This window comes from Saccostrea echinata, unplaced genomic scaffold (assembly GCF_033153115.1).
Source record: "Saccostrea echinata isolate AGI-Se365-2 ecotype Australia unplaced genomic scaffold, CSIRO_AGI_Sech_v1 ptg000015l, whole genome shotgun sequence".
Classification (NCBI taxonomy): domain Eukaryota; kingdom Metazoa; phylum Mollusca; class Bivalvia; order Ostreida; family Ostreidae; genus Saccostrea; species Saccostrea echinata.
In genome coordinates, this window is record NW_026889764.1 from 13,410,814 (window position 1) to 13,430,855 (window position 20,042).

Here is a 20,042-nt window from a genome sequence, read left to right on the forward strand (position 1 = left end):
TTTGAATGTTGTTCATTTTGGTAAATTTTTGTGATTTCAAATTTTTCAAAAAGTTCCTTGGAATTTTTAAGTATCCATATCTGATTTACACCACTTCTCGAATATATTGTCGGATATATTCGTCCATTAGTCCAGTCCATATATTATCGAATATATTATTCTTTGTGGGCCTTTTTATGTCGGTGAAACCAAGTGAACGGTATAGATTTCAAATTAACAACGGAGGCCAGCACTATAATTTTCCTGATCATTCTATTTTGTCAATGAAAGTTAGAATTTTAGGAAAGATTTAACATCTTACTACATGTTATAGCCCATCACTGCCTACACCTTTCCGTAGACATTGAGAAGAATACTGGATTAAGAAACTAGGCACGGCCTTTCCATATGCAGATATGATAGCAATGATAATGTCGATAGTGTTAGGGATCTTTCATGTCTACAGTGTAAGAATGTGAATGCGATGGGATTTTTTAACAATACACAGAGACGTAAGCGTAGCCATGCATGGAAATCAGTCTTACAGTACACCTATTATACACGACGTATATTCTCCGACATCAGAATACAGGCTCGGATCTGTGAGTACGGATATTCCAAATCGAAGGTTTTTTTTTAAACCGCCACATTTTACTGAAGAGAATATTGCTCAAGTAACCTGTTTATTCCTTCAATTTAAATTTGCCAACAAAGGAATTGACGCAGTAAAGATTGGTAATATATTAATCACAAAAGGCTCCAGATTTGTATTTATATTTCAAGTTGAAATCCACACCTTGTATTTCTTACAAATATTCATCGACTATTGCTTTCGAACTTTTAAACTAAAAAAATCACTACAGTGCCTAGATATTAAACAGCTTAAATATTAACTACCTACTTATGATAATATAAACTTTTCAAGTCAACTTCCCTAATTTAAGTAGCAATATACCATTATCACCGGCATATGGAGTTTATGCCTCCTAGTTGAATCGATGCACCTGAGCATGCTCTACGTATACATGCAAACAATTTCTAAAATAAGGCAAGCTATTAACAAATAAGTTGATGATACAAGAAGATCAACAGTCCAGTTTAATGACAACATTTCGCAAATTTGCAAAATACAAAAATACACTGTACAATCTATCATCAAGTCAAGTGTTAACTGACGTTTTTCTTACAAATTGTTAGGCAATTATTTTCACACTGAATAGTCTATAGATTTTCCCGTTTGCCCGATCATGACAAGGTGCACATGGCGGGTGTGACAGGTTGACAGGGGATCCTTACTCCTCCATGACACCTCATCCCACCTCTAATGGTCTTAGAGGTCTGCACCAAATTTGTATTGTTGCAATACTTTTCGAACTTGATAAGTGTTCGTTATCTTCATATTTCATATACAAACAGATCTCTTAATAAGATTGTAAGGAAGATTTATTGAAAAGACTAAAAACAGGTGTCCTCATTAATTCCCTACCAAGAAGTTTTATTGTTCTTGGGATATGGATAACAACTAATTTAGAAATGTTCAAAATTACCATAAATTTGACTGAAAAGAACTTAAAAAACCTCGTCTATTTATGGAAATATGTGAGTGTTGCCCACCAATTTACTGTTTAAAATGTTGGCTGAAAATATTTTTTTCAGTATAGATATGGCAGTGTATAGTACACTAGATTCGTAAAAAAGGTGCAGTATTGATGATTCTGTAAGAATAACTAGCCATGCAGAATATGTCAGCTCATTTCCTTCAGTCATGGTAGTTTTTTTTTTTCTTCTGACTGTAACATCAGCATAATCAGGTAAAGTTTCCAATTAAATGGCTAAAAAATTCTTCATAAACTCCTTCTCTCAATTTTTTTATAACACCACTACATAGATACATGTATAATTTTAAGTAAATATTGGGAGAAAAAATATTTTTATTAAAAATTATAACAAGATAAATTATTAGCATACGATGACAAAGGTATATGGTTAAAAACAAACAATATTGGAAAACTATTGATTTTCTTGTTTATATACTCACAGATAGGTAGATACCAATACTAATATTAAAATAAATCCATTTCTTTAATGCTGATGGAACCAGAGTACGATTATCAAATCAATGTCAATTTTTTAATCATTCATGTGAAATTCCTTCATGTTAAAAATATTCAAATTTCACAAGAATAAATGTATACATGAGTCCAAAAACAAAGGTACAAAAATGTTTGGTCAAAAAAAAAGAAGAAGAAAGAAAAAAAAACCCAACAAAAACAAATGATATGCTGTAGGGACTTGTAATGCACACATAGATCCCCATTCATGCCCATTCCCACCCCCTCCCTAGTAAAACACTAAAATTAAAACAAATTATATGACTAAAAAATATATTATGCAATCCTGGCTCACAAACACACACCAAAAAACAGTTCATTGCTTCCTAGTTCCAGACAAAGATTGTTGAAGGTATCTGTATGCTGCATTTCACATTAAACATGATACACTTCCACACTTAAACTTATTTACTATGGCCGTGATCTCTGTTCAAAAAACCTAAAACAATTTGTCATCTACAATTTGGCTCAGAAAAATTATGTGGATTCTTCAGATACATATTTTAATAATTTCTTTAAAAAACATCCATATTCCTTTCATGTCACAGAAAGTGGTTGATAATTATGTAATATGTATAACACAAATTACATAGATATAATATCATGGAGAAGTGTGTATAATTATGTACTATACATACCAAATTTGTGAAAATTTTCAATGAACAGTCATAAGCACCAGTAAATTAGAAGCAATACGCTACAGGGTATATAAAATAACAATAATAAATATGTACATTATTGCTCATAGACAATAAATACAAATATTAATAACAAACTTGTATCAACTTAATTATGTACTTTTTATATCATGTGTTAGTATTACATGTGTAGACATTTCCACTTATGATTCTCAATCCAGATAAAAATACAAGAATAATATTTTACACCTAGCTTGTAATTACTGTATACAGGGAAATATTTGTTCCAGATTTATTTTCGCCTCTTTCTCCCTTGATGCATGTGGGCAAATTTTCAAACATATCAAAGAAGACAACATTATCTCTTTGAAACAGTTGTGTCTGAGCGATTTAAAAAGGGACAAAGTTGTTTGCAAATGTGAAAGGGCGAAAATAAAACAGGGTAAAAATAACCCCGTATACAGTATGAAAATTTATTTTGTTCTCTTAATTTTTTCAAACCAAAGGGAATAAAAACAGTTCAAGATCCAAATGTCAATACTGATTCAATACTGATACTCAGTAATCTTTTCATTTACAGAAAAAAAAAATCCCAATAATTCAACCATAATTATATAAAACGAATGTACCATTTGACAATAATATATATATAAATTTTTATACAAGACAAGAAAATGACAAAAAACAAAGAAATAAAAAGCAACAAAGACCAGCATAAGTGCTGAATTTAAGTTTTAGTATTCCAAAAATGGAATTAAAATGGAAATAGATAGATTTTATTCATAGTTACTGCAAATGAATAATGCATTGTGCTGTTGATAATACAAATCACATGTATATGTGGCAGGTATATCTGTGATACAAGAATGTTCTTGCTGCTATATAAATTATATACAAAGACATAAAATTATGGCAAAAAATTACTTCTCATTGTAAAATGTCTGCCATGAATTTCTACATTTACTTTATGTTATTCCTACATGTAACCCATAGAACACATGATACAGAAAAAAGGCTGTATAACTAGATAAAAGGGGGGAATTGTTCTATTGAGGAATGGCAAGAGAAAACACAACTTCATTTAACAATAAAATGTAAATTTTGTATGATCATATCAATAGGTAAAATTCATGTACAGAGGTATAATTACAAGGGTATAAAATTCATAGATAGAGGTAAGTACAAGGTTACATGTTATTAATTACACAATCATACTCAGTCAAACTTGGTTGAATGTGAAAAACAGCTATCAGGCTACATACATGTATATAATTTTAGTCTGTAAGAATTCACTAACTAATGCCTCTATTTCACAATCACTGTAAAAGCATGTCCGAGCTAATTTCAAGCTGTTTGTATGCAGTTCACTGCTCCGTTACAGGAAGGGACGACACTGATGAAATGGTGAGTTGCCTTTGGAGAGGAGGTTTGGGTTTAATGTTCCGAGATTTCATGTATGACAGAAACTGGTCTGGAATCTCCTCCAAAACTTCCTTTGCTAACATGGCTTGGATTGTAGCCGGGTTCTCTCCTGCTCGTCCCTGGAAATCCCTCATTGGAACAAACTGGGAACGATAAATTTTATACATGTATATATTTTTAGCTATCATTATAATGCATGTACATGGAAAGCATATTTTTGCCTTGTCTTTATCAAATAACTACTTGCAATTTTGAAATACATGTACTAGGTATTTAAATTAAAATTTCAATCTTTTTTTCATTTAAATTTCCTAGCCCTGCAAACAATTAGTCACAAGAAAAATTTGATATTTTCTCTGATCAGAGTTGAATGTTTCAGAAGAAAACAAGAAGAAATGTGGTCTATTGTGAATTAAGAACAATACCTGTACAATGTCTCTTTCTGCATAGCGACCACGGGAAGACAGCCTAACATCATCTCCATCCAGAATATCCATAGCTGAACAAAATTATTTTGACACCGTTATATTTACATTTCCAAATATTTTTCCTTAGTTAAGATTCTTTGCAAATTAGAAGTTCATTTTTTCAAAAATGATTGTTGAATGACAAAAATATATGGCAAGTCATCAGAAAAATAATGTAAATATAAGATATGGATTTAATTTTTGAGAATTCATGAGGTACATGAACAGCTACAACGCTTCATGCCTGCATATTTACCATGAAGTGTGTGAAATATGACGGCGTGAAGCGTCATAGTTCATGTCCTCATGAATTCTCAAAAATTAAATTCATCTCTTAAATGTTTTTTTTATCTATAAACTTAATACAACTTTATATCAGTTAATACCACTCTATATCTGTAACTTATATACTTCACATTTTAATTCCAGCACTATTTGATTCAGTTACTTTGGATAAACACAATTAAGATTATTTTTTGAATAGTACTTTTTGAATTTCTTTATAATTAAAATTAACAAAATGCATAAATATATATCTAACCTTCAAAGTCAGCATCACCAACGCCAACTATGATGATAGAGAGGGGTAGCGAGGCAGCCTACAATTTATACACACACTTAAAACTGTATAAAAACTATATAAGTTACAAATAATGCGCAAACAATAGGGATGCGCGATTTTATCGGTATACCGGTTAATCGCGATTTTTTATTGCGTAATATGTATCGTGATACGTAGACTGAAATACCGGTATTTGACACATAACTATAAATTCGGGAAATTATTCATTTATTTGTTCAAACTACTGAATGACAATAACAGAAAGTGTAGAAAACGTTGAAACTAGGTACCCCACATGCTTTATATTAAATAAATAAAAATTTAAAGATAAAAATTATGTTTTTATAACATATTTTAAGAAATATTAAGGAAATTCATTTGAAATTGTATTAAAAATTGTGTGCAAAAATATCACGATTTATCGTGATATTTTTAGGAAAAAATCGTGATTTATCACGATACGAAATTTTTGCCGATACCCATCCCTAGCAAACAATGACATGCACAGATATTCAGGGTTTCAATTAAAGATTATTCTGAATGATAGAAGTCTACAAAGAGGAATTATCATTGGTTGGACACAAGTTTTTCTGATCTAAGTAAGTTACATATGTTGAATTCATGAAGTTCAAAATCCTAGGGCTATATTCAATTAAAATTCATATTTTATTTTCACACAACCACATAATTATGGAAATTCAGATTATAACTTTCATCTAAGGTTAAATGTCCATAAATTCATTATATTCTGGAAAGACAGAAAAATGGACGAATTATATATATGTCCCAACCACTTTGTAGCCAAACACAAAAGTACCGAACAATAATTTTGTAGCTTTTGCCTTATTTCCTGCTCAATCACATTCATACTGCTATTTCTAGTATCTTAACCTGAGGATTACTTACATTAACAATGGCCTCACACGTCTGTGGCATGTCTGTGATGATTCCGTCTGTGATTATCAGAAGGATGAAATAATCATTCCCATCCCGCTTCTGAGAAGCAAATCTAAAATTAATCAATAATTCATCAGTTAGATCTTGTCTATTTACTGCATTTAAAAAATGTGATCAAAGCTAGATCTCATATATTTGAAGATTATACTTTATGTCCTTATATTTTGGATACTTGTTTTAATGGGATTTCATGACAAATTCAGATCCTTTTTAAGCTTAATTTTTTTTCCATTATAAAGATATTTTTTTCTATTTTTCAAAATATTTTTTTAAATATGATTTTCACAAAACATAATGAAAATAATCACAAATTTACACATTTAAATTATCTAAGTCAGTCTTTGATATTAAAAAGCAAGAAGTTGACTATAGTCCAACATACTTAGCCACATGGTTGATACAAGGAGCAAAGTTTGTGGGACCATACAGTTGTACAGACTGAATGGCTTTGTGGTAAGCATCTAACACTCCATCAATTCCCTGACAGTATGGGTTGTTTGGATTGCCATTCTACAAATAAACATACATGTACTTAAACATTTATATTGAAAAAATTTTTACATATGAATTACACAGGAAAGTTACACAGGTCAGTGAAAAATAGTCAAATACGTTATTAAAATGTGAATCAAACATGACGTTGTGTCCTACCAGAGCAAATTCGTGAGAAACAACTCCATCAGGAGGAAGTCTGGCACCAAATCCCAGAGCAGGAAACAACTTGTCACTGAAAAAAAAAAATTAAGGAATATCAGTCTTATCATTCTGTAACTCCATACACTACTTTACTTTCAAAAGTAAAGCATCTTCCAGTGTGCATTTCCTTAAGATAGATGATGAAATTAAATTGATCTGTTCTGAAAAATAATCTTTTTTTAATGATATGAAAAATACTAAAATGGAATACTGTAATCTCTTTATACATGTACATGTTTTAAAACTTTGAATCTGATCCATAAATAAAATTATTTAGGAGAGGAAGCCTCATAATCTACATGAATATGTCCACTCACGTGTCATAGTCCTGTATGATAGTTCCCACAGCTCTGAGAGCGTTTGCGTAGGGATTAGGTCTGTAGGGATTTATGTAGTGGAGTGATGATGGAGATTTGGGATCTCCGTTAGAGGCAGTGAAATCCACAGCAAATGTACAGTGAAGCTGGGTCCTGTAACGGAAAGAAATTTTGCTTTCATTTTGTTCTTGAAATATTTGTCCCATCCATAAATACAAAATTGTTGTAAATTGCAGTTTCATGCCATACCTGAGCGGGTTATTCACCTGTTATATTACTTATATACTGAGAATGTGTACCTACCCTCCTCTCACATAGTCCAAGAAAGAATACACCTTCTCTATCCTACAACTCATTAACTCCACCTGAAAGAAATATACAGAATAAACACTTCAAACACATGTACACTTTTTCAAGTTTATATCTCATTCTTATACTTAATTTTGAAGAAAATTAAATTATAATTTCAAGGCTAACATTTCTAAATTGGTTTACTTGTACAATCAAACAATTTAAGGTGATTTTAACTGGAAACTCACTGTTCCTGAATTCTTGTATTTATCCCCTTTCTTCTGTGCTTTCTTTGGATTTATGCACTGTAATGTGATTTTATATAAAATACGTTAAGTATGCAGGTTTTTTAGAAGACTCTAACTTTTATTGTATGCTCCGATTTTGTTTCATAAAACTTTGATAACTTTTTAAAAGTGAAATTGATCACTGCAGTTTTACTCCACTTAATGTAATACAGAGATTTATTTTTGAATCCCTTCAGTTTGAATTTATAATATTTGATTTTCAATTTATTTTTTTATGAAAAAAATTTAAGAGATATATCTTATATTTTTATATCCTACCTCAAAAACGTTCTGTGGACTTGGACCTCTAGACAACTCTCTCATGTTGGTCATAAATTCTCCGATAAAGTCATGCCTTTAAAAGTGCAAGCATAACAACCGAATTAGTGAAATATATGTCAAAGGAGGCTCTCATTAATTGAGAATTTTAGTTTAATTAGAGTTACAATTATTGTTGTGATGATGAGCAATGGATAGTTCATGGAAGGACCTATACAGGTTCCTGGTTCATGTAATGTTACATTGTAAGTTAAGGGCACATCACTTACCCACCATCAGCGTCCCAATCATAACATTCTATCTTGATGGTTCTGCAAAAAAAAAATTTTATGAAAATTATTTTTTTCACTTAAATAATGATACTGCATGTAATATAATGATTCTAAATGTGGCACATTGACTGTGACTTCATTAAAATCATTGTTTTTACACTAAGATTAGAGCATCAATTTAAAAAGTTATCAAATTTTAACTCAGATAACATGAAATTATTCACAGAAAATTCAACTGAGATAGTGCATGCTTATGGTTTCATAGTTTTTAAGCAATTAAATTCAGTTTTTGTTTTAACTCATAAATTTATATATATGTATACAAATATGTAATATTACATTGTACTGACCTGTCATAGTCCCCATTACACAGTGAGCGTACAGGAATTGTAAAGGGTTTCCATGTTGGGTTGAGGGTTTTCTTTATAACTTCTGTTCTGTGAACCACTGTGTATCTGAATATTAATAAATATCCATTTATTATCTGTGTTCAATATTTCATAAAACATTATTCTGAAAACTTTGGGCATATAATTTATCATGTTTATCACTTTGTATAACCTAGCTAAAGGACAAAGCTACGGTTTGTCAAATTACTACATGTATGCAACCATTAATATCTAAAAATTATTATATTTTTCACTTAGTTTAAGACTTATAGTCAGAGTCTACCAGAAAGGTCTCATTACATACAATGTATTCAACTGTCAAAATACAATGTAACTCAGGTGAGCATTATGGCCCATTGGCCACTTGCTTTTGATTTCACTTACTCCAGTCCACCACTGCATACAATAAATAACCTGCTGTAATGAGTATGCTACATACAGTGGTTATTCTGAAATACACCAATAATTCAGATGCTTCACCTTCCGTATGAAACTTGTGTGGAACAATTTATATTCAAACATACCAAGTACAGTTGACTTTGGTATCTGGAACACTCATATCTCGAATACCATGGATATGTCAAAGTGATTTGGAAGTCCCAACCCCTTATACTCTAAGTACAGTGTATTTTCCCCTGGATATATCAAATCCTCAGATATCTCGAAGTTTTTTTCTTTGTCCCATTGAGTTCGAGATAACAAGGTTTGACTGTATTTTTCATTAATCTGGACTCTTCATTAATTTGGACAATTTGCTTGGGATCACAAATGTCCAGATTAATAAGGCTTAATTAACTGGAATTATCATACACTGACATCTTTTACTTACGAACCATCCTCGTTAGTTTTGTAGAAAGTTAAGAATGGATCTGATTTTCCAAAGAAATCTTTCTTGTCCAACTTGTGGGCACAAAACTGCATTGTTGCTTGTTCCTGAAAATTAAAATTATCAGCATGTATGTGCATGTATGGCAATTTCATTTTTTTTTATGAGCCTCAGAATAGTTGATAGCAACTCAAACACAAATGTACTGCAGAATGGAAACTGTCTAAAGTTGCACAATTTTAATTTGTTATTGGTGCAACCATGCAAAATCACAACAATAAATTTAACTGCAAAAAATTTAAATCCTGCATCTTTTATTTACCAAATTGACTGAAAAATGTAAATAGAAAATTTATAATTGTTTGCAGATACAGTTGAACTTCAGTATCTCAAACACGGATATCTCGAATACCATCAATATGTCTAAGTAATTTGGAAATCCCAAGCACTTTATCTTTAAGTATTTTACCCTCAATATCTCGAACCCTCGGATATCTCCAAGTTTTTTCTGGGTCCTTTTGAGTTTGAGATAATGGGGTTTGACTGTACTTTTATGGCATATAGAAGGTATCAATTATCATACATAGACTGTATATGTTTTGTTTTCTTATCCTACAATTTGATAAACTGAATTATACACATATAACTCCATAAGATACAGTTGAACTTTAGTATCTCGAACACTGATATTTTGAATACCGAAGTAATCTGGAAGTCCCAACCTTTCTTTAAATATTTTACCCTCCATATCTCAAATCATCGGATATCTTGAATTTTTTTCTCAGTTCCATCGAGTTTGAGATAACGAGTTTGATTGTATTAGACTTAACTGTAAAATATTAGTTGTATCTGTAAGAGAACAGACTTAGAGAGTGATATATCCTGCATAATTATGTGAATGTTCATTAAAACATCCTTGAAAGCTTTGGTTTTAATCAGCTACCTCTCCTACAGAATCATTAGTGGATAAAAACTAGAAATATGTCCATAGGACATGAATGCCCCACCGAGGGTATATTAGTAATGCAACATTTTAACACAAATTGAGAAAAGTGAGGTCAAGGTCAAAGGAAAGGTCAAGGTGAAAAAATATTGATGCAGTTGAATAGCTCTCATCAGTATGTATCAGCATATGAAGTTTGACACTAATTTAAGAAAAGTGAGGTCAAGATCAAAAGTAAGGTCAAGGTTAAAAATTGTTGATGCAGTTGAAAAGGTTACATCAGTATGTATTAGCATATGAAGTTTGATTAAAATATTACGAATGGTTTCTTTAAAACTGAGCTAAACACTAATTTAAGAAAAGTGAGGTCAAGGTCAAAGGAAAGGTCAAGGTCAAAAAAGGTTGATGCAGTTGAATAGCTCTCATCAGTATGTATCAGCATATGAAGTTTGATAACACTATCTTGAATGGTATCTTTAAAACTGAGCTAAAAACTTATTTAAGAAAAGTGAGGTCAAGGTCAAAGGAAAGGTCAAGGTAAAAAATATTGATGCAGTTGAATAGCTCTCATCAATATGTATCAGCCTATGAAGTTTGTTAGAAATATCTTAAATGGTTTCTTTAAAACTGAGCTAAACATTAATTCAAGAAAAGTGAGGTCAAGGTCAAAAGAAAGGTCAAGGTCAAAAAATGTTGATGCAGTTAAATAGCTTACATCCGTATGTATCAACATATGAAGTTTGATTACACTATCTTGAATGGTATCTTTATAACTGAGCTAAACACTAATTTAAGAAAAGTGAGGTCAAGGTCAAAAGAAAGGTCAAGGTCAAAAAATGTTGATGCAGTTGCATAGCTCTCATCAATATCTATCAGCATATGAAGTTTGATAAAAATATCTTGGATAGTTTTTTTGAAACTGAGCTTTGAACAGAGCTAAACGCAAAGTGTGACCGAAGGACAGACGGAAGGACGGAAGGATGGAAGACGGACATGACAAACACTATATGCCCTGGCCATATTCATGGCGGGGCATAAAAACCATGGCTTGCAATGATGAAAAATGATGAACAATTCTGTTGAGTTATAACCTTACAAAACCTCCATTGCTTACCTTACAGCTGCTCTGCTCCTCAGCTCCGACTATAATTACTCCACTGTCTTTCTTTGGTCCTCTATAAAAATCAAAATATAAAAATCAACAATTCAATAGCACAATTAATGTCAATTTTTTGTATATACATTTTGAAATTCTTTGAAGATGGCTGAAAATGTATGTATATACATGTATCTCTTCATGATACTTGAAATGCAATTTAGATATACAATGTATATGCCTGTGTATATATGTATACACTGTAAAATCATATACATGTACCTAGAAACTGTAATAATAATATGTTCATTTTTTTTACAATGTTATAAGAAACAGATACACGAGTCATAAAAAAAGACATGTGCTGTCTGTGATGATTGGATTGATTTCTTAATTAAAGACAGATCCAATATTTTATACAGATCGAGAGCTTCAAAACTCACACAAGTCTTCTCATAAATTTACTTCCAGCTGACACAATCTCACCCAGTGAACACTCCATTCTTCCTAGAAAGTCCTACAGAGTAAAAATAAAGAAATTCTGAATAAGATCTAATTTAACAGTCTCAAGATCAGCGATTATTTTGAAGTCATGGAAATTATTGCTTAGTTCTGTTTGTTTTCGTAAAAATCACTTTTTCAGGCAGAAATCAGGCATGGATCCAGGAATTTTTTGATGGGGGGGGGGGGCACCCCAGTCAAAAAAAATTTCCAACCCAGAAATTTCTTGACATTCAAGCAAAAAAAAAAAAAAAACATAAATAAAATCCATTTCCCAAACATGATAAAAACCTATTTCATGGTGACGGTGGTGTCCAGGTTTTTTTTTTTTTTTTTTGGGGGGGGGGGGGGGGGGGCAAAGTAATCTTTAATTTCCTTCAGTATATACAAATGTACTTTTAATAATTCTGCAAATTCCAGGAGGGGGAGGGGGCAGAGACCCCCCCTTCTAGATCCACACATGGAAATCATGATACAGTATGAACCTATGTATCTGTACATGTATACCTGTACATGTAGCATTAAACCTATTTCACACCAGAGGATAAAATCATTTTGGAGTTTATATTCCTGGGGTATTTAAGGCAGAAAAATATTTTGTTCTTGTATATTTTATAATGCAATATGAGAAATATGCACTTATGTGTACTACAGTGAGTATAATTTAAAGCATCACTCTGAATATTTACTTTCTAGAAACACATACAGAATAACAAAATAGTGAACTATAATCATATTCAATTAAAAGCAACTCCATGCATATATCTGCTTAAAATACAATTTTATTCTTCTCTCTTTCTCCCTCTAACTTACATGCTTAGATAAATCTGCACTCTTTGAATCCACATCATATCTGTATAAATGATTAAGACAGTGTCAACATGGTTAATAGGTCATTTTTGTCAAGGCTTATATGAAATATGCCCACATAACAAGTCAGTGTGATTAACACACCAATAACAAAACTAACCCCCCCCCCCCCCTTCAAAAAAAAAAAAAAAATACACAAATATTATAAAAACAAGAGGCCCATGGGCCACAACTCTCACCTGAAAACTGTGGTGGCCCATCTTGTTCATCAGCAGAATCTTTTCCCTATATATTCTCATGTAAAATTATAGTCCAAGATTCAAGTTTGTTCAAATTATAATTGCTGGGAATAATCCAGCAGTTATAATTTGAACAAACTTGAATCTCCACTATCTTTTTTTTATAAATATGACTAATCATGACTTTGCTATTCCTGGTAAAAAGATTTTTAAAGATTTTTTTATATCTATTTCTATGTAAAACTTGATCCTTCATTGTGCCCACACCTTACCCACAGGGGTCATGATTTGAAAAACCTGAACATACCTGTGGATGCTTACATATATACACTGTAAATATGACTGATGATGGCTTTGCTGTTCTTCATCAGAAGATTCTTTAAAGATTTTTTCTATGTACAGTATTCTATGGAAAACTTTGATTGCCCATTGTAGCCCTCCCCACCCCAGGAATCATGATTTGAACAAACTTGAATCTACACAACCTGAGGATGCTTCCATACAAATATGATTAATTGTGTCTTTCCTATTCTTGGAAAGAAGATTTTTAAATATTTTTCCTGTTTATACCCATGTAAAACAATGATCGCCCAATATAGTAGTCACATCCTACTCGGGGGAATGGGGGGGGGGGGTTGTGAGTTGAATAAACTTTAATCTACACAACTTGATGATGTTTCAATATAAATATGATTAATCATGCCTTTTCTATTCTTGAGACAAAAAACTTTAAACATTTTTCCTATTTATACCCATGTAAAACTTTCATCGCCCATATTGGCCACACCCTACCCCTGGGCGCCATGATTTGAACAAATTTAAATCTACACTACCTGAGGATGCTTCCTTATAATATGATTTATCATGGTTTTCCTATTCTTGAGAAAAAGATTTTTTCCTTTTCATACCCATGTAAAACTTTGATCGCCCATAGTGGCCATATCCTACCCCTGGGGCCCATGATTTGAATAAGTTTGAATCTGCACTATATCAGGAAACTTTCACTTAATTTTCATCTTTTCTGGCCCAGTGGTTCTTGAGAAAAAGATTTTTAAATAACCCCACCCAATTTTTACTTTTTCTTAATTATCTCCCCTTAGAAGAGGGTGTGGCCCTTCATTTGGATAAATTTGAATCCCCTTTACCCATGGATACTCTGTGCTGTGTTTGGTTGAAATTGGCCTGACTAGTGGTTCTGGAGAAAAAGATGAAATTGTAAAAAGTTAACAACAACGACAATGATGATGACAGACAATGCAAAGACCAAATTATGATCAGAAAAGCTCACTTGAGCCTTTGGCTCAGGTGAGCTAATAAATCAAATTACCACTGGGTGCATCTTTAAAAACTGATACCTGAAGAATTAGTTTAATATATTTGCCACAGGAAAATGTCACACATACATTCTGCATTGAGTGTCATTTCGTGTAAACTAATTCATGCAGTGCTGACAATTAATGTATTTAAATTTGATAGCAAAATAAAACCCAGACTTACACTTCAAACTTCAGCTTCTGACTTTGTTCAAAATAGTAATGCATCACAAATTTTTTGACAAAATCTGGATTAAGGTTGTTCCATATGATTTCAGTTCGTCCAAACTGAAAAAAAGAAGAAAAAGAAACAGTTAAACATATCATTTGTGTTATAATGGTTTGATATAGGTAATTTAAAAAACAATAAATTAAGGTTCTATTCACCTGCAGTGTTGGCCTGAGTTGAATGCTTTAGTCTATATTAATTTTATCTTAATAGGACAAAGCCAAGGTTTGAAATGCAAATAGTTTTTTTTTATAACAACTGTTGAACTGTTGTACATATTAGTATCTCCCATATATTCCCATCATCGGAAAACCAACTGAAGGTTGGTCTCTCTTCTCTTATCTAATACTACTAAAAGTCAGATGACTGTGGGCTTTCAATGATGATGATGATATATATATATATATATATATATATATATATATATATATATATATATATATATATATATATATATATATATATATATACATATGTGTGTGTGTGTTTGTGTGTGTAAAGGAGAAAGGCCCCAAACTGTCCATTCTGTGAGAGAAAGAACTAATCAAGGGCCGTAGGCCCGAGATTAGTTCTTTCTCTCACAGAATGGACAGTTTGAGGCCTTTCTCCTACTTAAAACATGATTTCCTTTGTTCAGAGAATTAAAATAAAAATGTACAAAACTGGTATTAGATATTAAGAATTTTTTGGTAGGTAGCACCATACAATGACAAGTTCATTGTTTACAGAATGGACAGTCACAGGTACGCTAGGGGTACACAGAAAATTGTTGAATAGCCATTGTGTTGCAAAAATAACAAAATGTCTTTGTCTAAAGAATGGACAGTTACAGGTGGATTTTGGGGGATTCCAGTATTTATACAAGTATGCGATGCTTCAAAATCAGTTTTAGTTTGCGTTGTAAACGTTTTCTCCGATGGAGAGAGTATATGACAGAATCAAAAGCTATTATACATGTAATGAAGCAAAAGATGCAAGAGAGACCTGGAAACAGAGAAAAGTAAAAGACAATATTAGGCAAACTTTGACCAAGAAATGAACTTCTTCTCCGACAAAAAAACAGATGATCAAATTCGAACAAAGTCTGAAAATGTTTCATTTGAATTCAATTTTTGAGGATACATTGACTGCAGCAGTGTAATGGTGAGAAGAAAATTGTGTTCTGAGTGTTGGATTAGCTATAAGCCGAACAAAGACCTGAAAAATGAATTTCAAATCAAATCTGAAAATGTTTCAATTTTATTTTCTACGGAAATATTTAATGGAGCAGTGTAGTGTTCATGTTGCAAATTGTGTTCTGGGTGATTGATCTAATATTAGCCGTACTTCGATCTTCTCGAGGGAATGATATTTCCAAAATTTGAATCAAATGTGAAATTGTGTCATTTAAATTGAAGCTTTGAATTTAATTCAGTGAAAATTGAGTTTTGAGTATTGAAGAAATGTGCATCATTCATGTATTTAAAAGTGTAAAATCGAGCAGATGCTGTGCAGACATTGTGTTCTGGATTAACTTAGATCTCCACGTTCTTTGTTGTTATTTACGTGTAAATTAAATCGTATTTAATGTATTTGTTTTTGTTTCCCTCCTGGGCACATTCCAAAGTTTACCTGTAACTCTCCATTCTGTTTGTTTTAACTGTCCATTCTTTTTGAAAAAACTGTCCATTCTTAAAAAGAATGGACATTTTTCCAAAAAGAATGGACACTTACAGGTAACTTAATGGATTGTTTGAGGAGTTAGCTCAACATTAAGCTATAGAACGGACAAAATAAACAAACAAAAGGTTTACGTCACAATCATGTTTTAAATATATATATATATATATATATATATATATATACATATATATATATATATATATATATATATATATATATATATATATATATATATATATATATAGAAAGCACAAAGAAATTCACTTTTTTTTATAAGGATACCCACTTCCGCCCCAGCCCAGGGTTGAACTCTCGACCTACAGAATCTGTCTCCTAGCAGTACAGGAACACAGGAACAGCGCACTAGACCACTCAGCTATCTAGGCAAGTCTTAAACTTGCTTTCGATGCTGATGGAATTCTCGCGGCACTGTCCTACACTACAAGTTCATTGAGAATGGAAGTGTGAGATACAGTTATTTGGACATTAGTTTTATTAGAGGATCGTTACCAATACACGTTGTAATGATATTAATTTTTATTTATAAAGCACATTTTACAACAACTCTTAAACTAACATAACTGCCCTAAGTGAAGAAATATTAATATAGAAAGAATATATATACATTATTCCTTTATGATGCATCAAAGAGTGAAAGATATATAGTATGTATAAGACCAAAGAGTCGCAAATTTTACTTAGACTCTTGAAGATGTAACATCATGAATCTTATAACTACCTCTCTCCAATTCTTGCTTTGATCTTGGGTGAAGAGAACACACACTGCAAAATAAAAGCATCAACTATTAAGACTTTAACAAAGGCATAGATGTAATTGTAATTTCTAGCAATTCTAGGCATTTAAAATGTACTTCATACTTTTGTTATTACAGTAGGAATAGTGTTCTTACTTGGATCTGACTTGGAAAACACATCTGCATCAATCAATTTTCTGAAAAAGAAGTAACGTTAAATTTCTGTCCACAGTGTAATCACTGGTAACATTATTTTGATCGAGTGTTTAGAGAGAGGAAGAGACAGAAGGGGGGAGCAAGAGAAGTATAATTTATTTCTTTGTCATTGCTTTCTGAAAGTCTACCAAAAGACTTTTCAAGTCAATAAACAAACTCAATCTTGTAATGTAAACAGGTTAATGTAAACAATATTAGAGGAAATTCGAGTTGTAATGCGCAAAACGTAAACAAACGTCTGAAACGATTTATAGATACATAATTTCGTACTCTGGAAAGAATTAAAGGGTAGAATAAAACTTGCACCCACCTGCAAGACACAGAGAGTTCCACTAGGGTGGCTGGAGCCACACCCGTCCCAGGCTGAAATGCTCCGCTTGCCATTTTTCGACTATTTGCGAGTTACTGACCCGAAATTGCATATGAGCGCTGTGGCGGATTTACCAAGCCTTTGGTGGGATTTTGCAATATAGGCTATTCGCAGATCTCGTTTCCTGCGTACTTCCCTAATTTGCGAAATAATCAGCAGGAATAAAAACAAGTCTTACACAATTTTATAGTATTATTAAAGTCTTAAATTGTTGGTCCGCGAACACTTCTTTTTTTTTTTCTTTTAAAGATAAAGAGATAATAAAATTAACATAGTTTATATTCATGTACAAATTAACCCCCCAACTCATCACACCCATCCCCCACCCCACCCACCATGCCCACCCACCATCCAAAAAAACTAACTTTCGCAAACCGATAAATATAATTATATTGTTTTTATGCCCCTGGATCGAAAGATCCCGGGGGTATATTGTTTTTGTCCTGTCTGTCTGTTTGTCTGTTTGTCTGTCTGTCTGTTGTCAACTTTAACCTTGCCCATAACTTTTGATTGGTTGGAGCTATGACTTTCATATTTCACATGTGTATTCCTTGTGACAAGACCTTTCTTTGGGTACCATCATATTTGACCTTTTGACCTTGACCTTGGAGTTTGACCCCCTTTTGCAAAATTTTATGAGACTTTAACCTTGGCCATAACTTCTGAACAGTTGGTGCTTGGGGTTTCAAACTTCACATGTGTATTCTTTGTGGCAAGGCCTTCCTTTGGATACCAACAACTTTGACCTTTTGACCTTGACCTTGGAGTTTGACCTACTTTTGAAAAACTTTAACCTTGGCCATAACTTTTGAACAGTTGGTGCTTAGGGTTTCAAACTTCACATGTGTATTCCTTGTGACAAGACCTTCCTCTGGATATCGACCACTTTGACCCTTTGACCTTGACCTAGGAGTTTGACCTACTTTTGAAAAACTTTAACCTTGGCCATAACTTTTGAATGGTTGGAGCTAGGGCTTTCATACTTCACATATGTAATCCTTGCGACAAGACCTTCCTTTGGATATCAACCACCACTTTGACCTTTTGACCTTGACCTAGGAGTTTGACCTACTTTTGAAAAAAATTAACCTTGGCCATAACTTTTGAATGGTTGATGCTAGGGCTTTCATACTTCACATATGTAATCCTTGTAACAAGATCTTCCTTTGGATACCAACCACTTTGATCCTTTGACCTTGACCTAGGAGTTTGACCTACTTTTGAAAAACTTTAACCTTGGCCATAACTTTTGAATGGTTGGTGCTAGGGCTTTCATACTTCACATATGTAATCCTTGTGACAAGATCTTCCTTTGGATACCAACCACTTTGACCTTGACCTTGACGTTTGACTTTTATTTAAAAAACTTTAACCTTCGCCATAACTTTTGAACAGTTGTATCTAGGTCTTTCAAATTTCACAGGTTTATTCCTCGAGACAAGACCTTTCTTTGGGTATCAACATTTTTTTATCTTTTGGCCTGGATTTTGACTTGCATTTGAAGAAACTTTAACCTTCGCCATAAGCTGCCATACGGGGGCATCAGTGTTTCACAAACACATCTTGTTTCCACTTGATGTTGTGAAATCAGGGGAAAAAATATACCTATAGAATAGAATAGAATAGAATAGGATTTATTACCAAATCAGGGCCCAATGGGCATAAACATATAACATGTATAATTACAGATAAGATAACAGACAGAATACAACATATAATGAAGAGCAATTCTTCCATTTAGTACATTGGTGGTGTTTTGAGTTTCATATGTAGACATAGGTTGTCTTGATTTAAGATATATCGGTACTCATAATTGATACAACTTAATGTGCAATCATGTGCATTAGCAGCATTACTATTACTAATATTATACATATAACTGAACACATAAAAAATGTCTGATACATCAACAAGAGGCAGCAAGAGTCGGTGCTAAAGGATATACAGAAATCCACTTCTGCCTCATGTAGAACAAACAGATACATAATCTATGGAAAAGAGTATTAAAAAAATTAATAATGATAATATCAATCATGTATTTATATATATATATATATATATATGTATACACTGTAAAAAATGATGTTTAACTTGTGTTTAATTTTTAAACAGTCGTGTTTTACAATTAAACATAGTGGATTTAAATACAAAACATTAGCGTTTTATAAATAAACACTGCTATTTAAACTGGTGTTCAATTAGTATGGTGTTTAATCATCCATCTTAAACTCGTAAAGTTCATACGCATCAAATCAAAAAATAAATTAGGTGTTGCTTCTCAGTATTGCTGTGTGCATTTGCCATTTGTATAATTTCTTAATTTATGAAGTAATTCCGCACATAATAGAAGATATTTTTCGACACAGAAAAAAATACGAATAGCCAGGCAATATGTTGACTTTAGATCATACCAAT

At 32.3% G+C, this 20,042-nt stretch overlaps 1 protein-coding gene across 1 annotated transcript; it reads right to left on the reverse strand.

The window, feature by feature from the left end:
* Nucleotides 1–1,892: 1,892 nt before the first annotated feature.
* On the reverse strand, nt 1,893–17,702 carry LOC133187551 (copine-8-like). The gene is made up of 20 exons (XM_061322952.1): nt 17,568–17,702; nt 17,198–17,238; nt 17,026–17,069; nt 14,580–14,683; nt 12,847–12,886; nt 11,976–12,049; nt 11,551–11,611; nt 9,497–9,600; nt 8,629–8,733; nt 8,276–8,317; nt 8,007–8,082; nt 7,689–7,745; nt 7,453–7,514; nt 7,150–7,302; nt 6,788–6,863; nt 6,519–6,646; nt 6,086–6,188; nt 5,159–5,216; nt 4,576–4,649; nt 1,893–4,293 (listed from the first exon to the last, which is right to left on the reverse strand). The coding sequence occupies exons 1-20, from the start codon at nt 17,639–17,641 to the stop codon at nt 4,093–4,095; spliced, it is 1,677 nt and encodes a 558-aa protein (XP_061178936.1). The 5' UTR covers nt 17,642–17,702; the 3' UTR covers nt 1,893–4,092.
* Between the last annotated feature and the right edge of the window lie 2,340 nt (nt 17,703–20,042).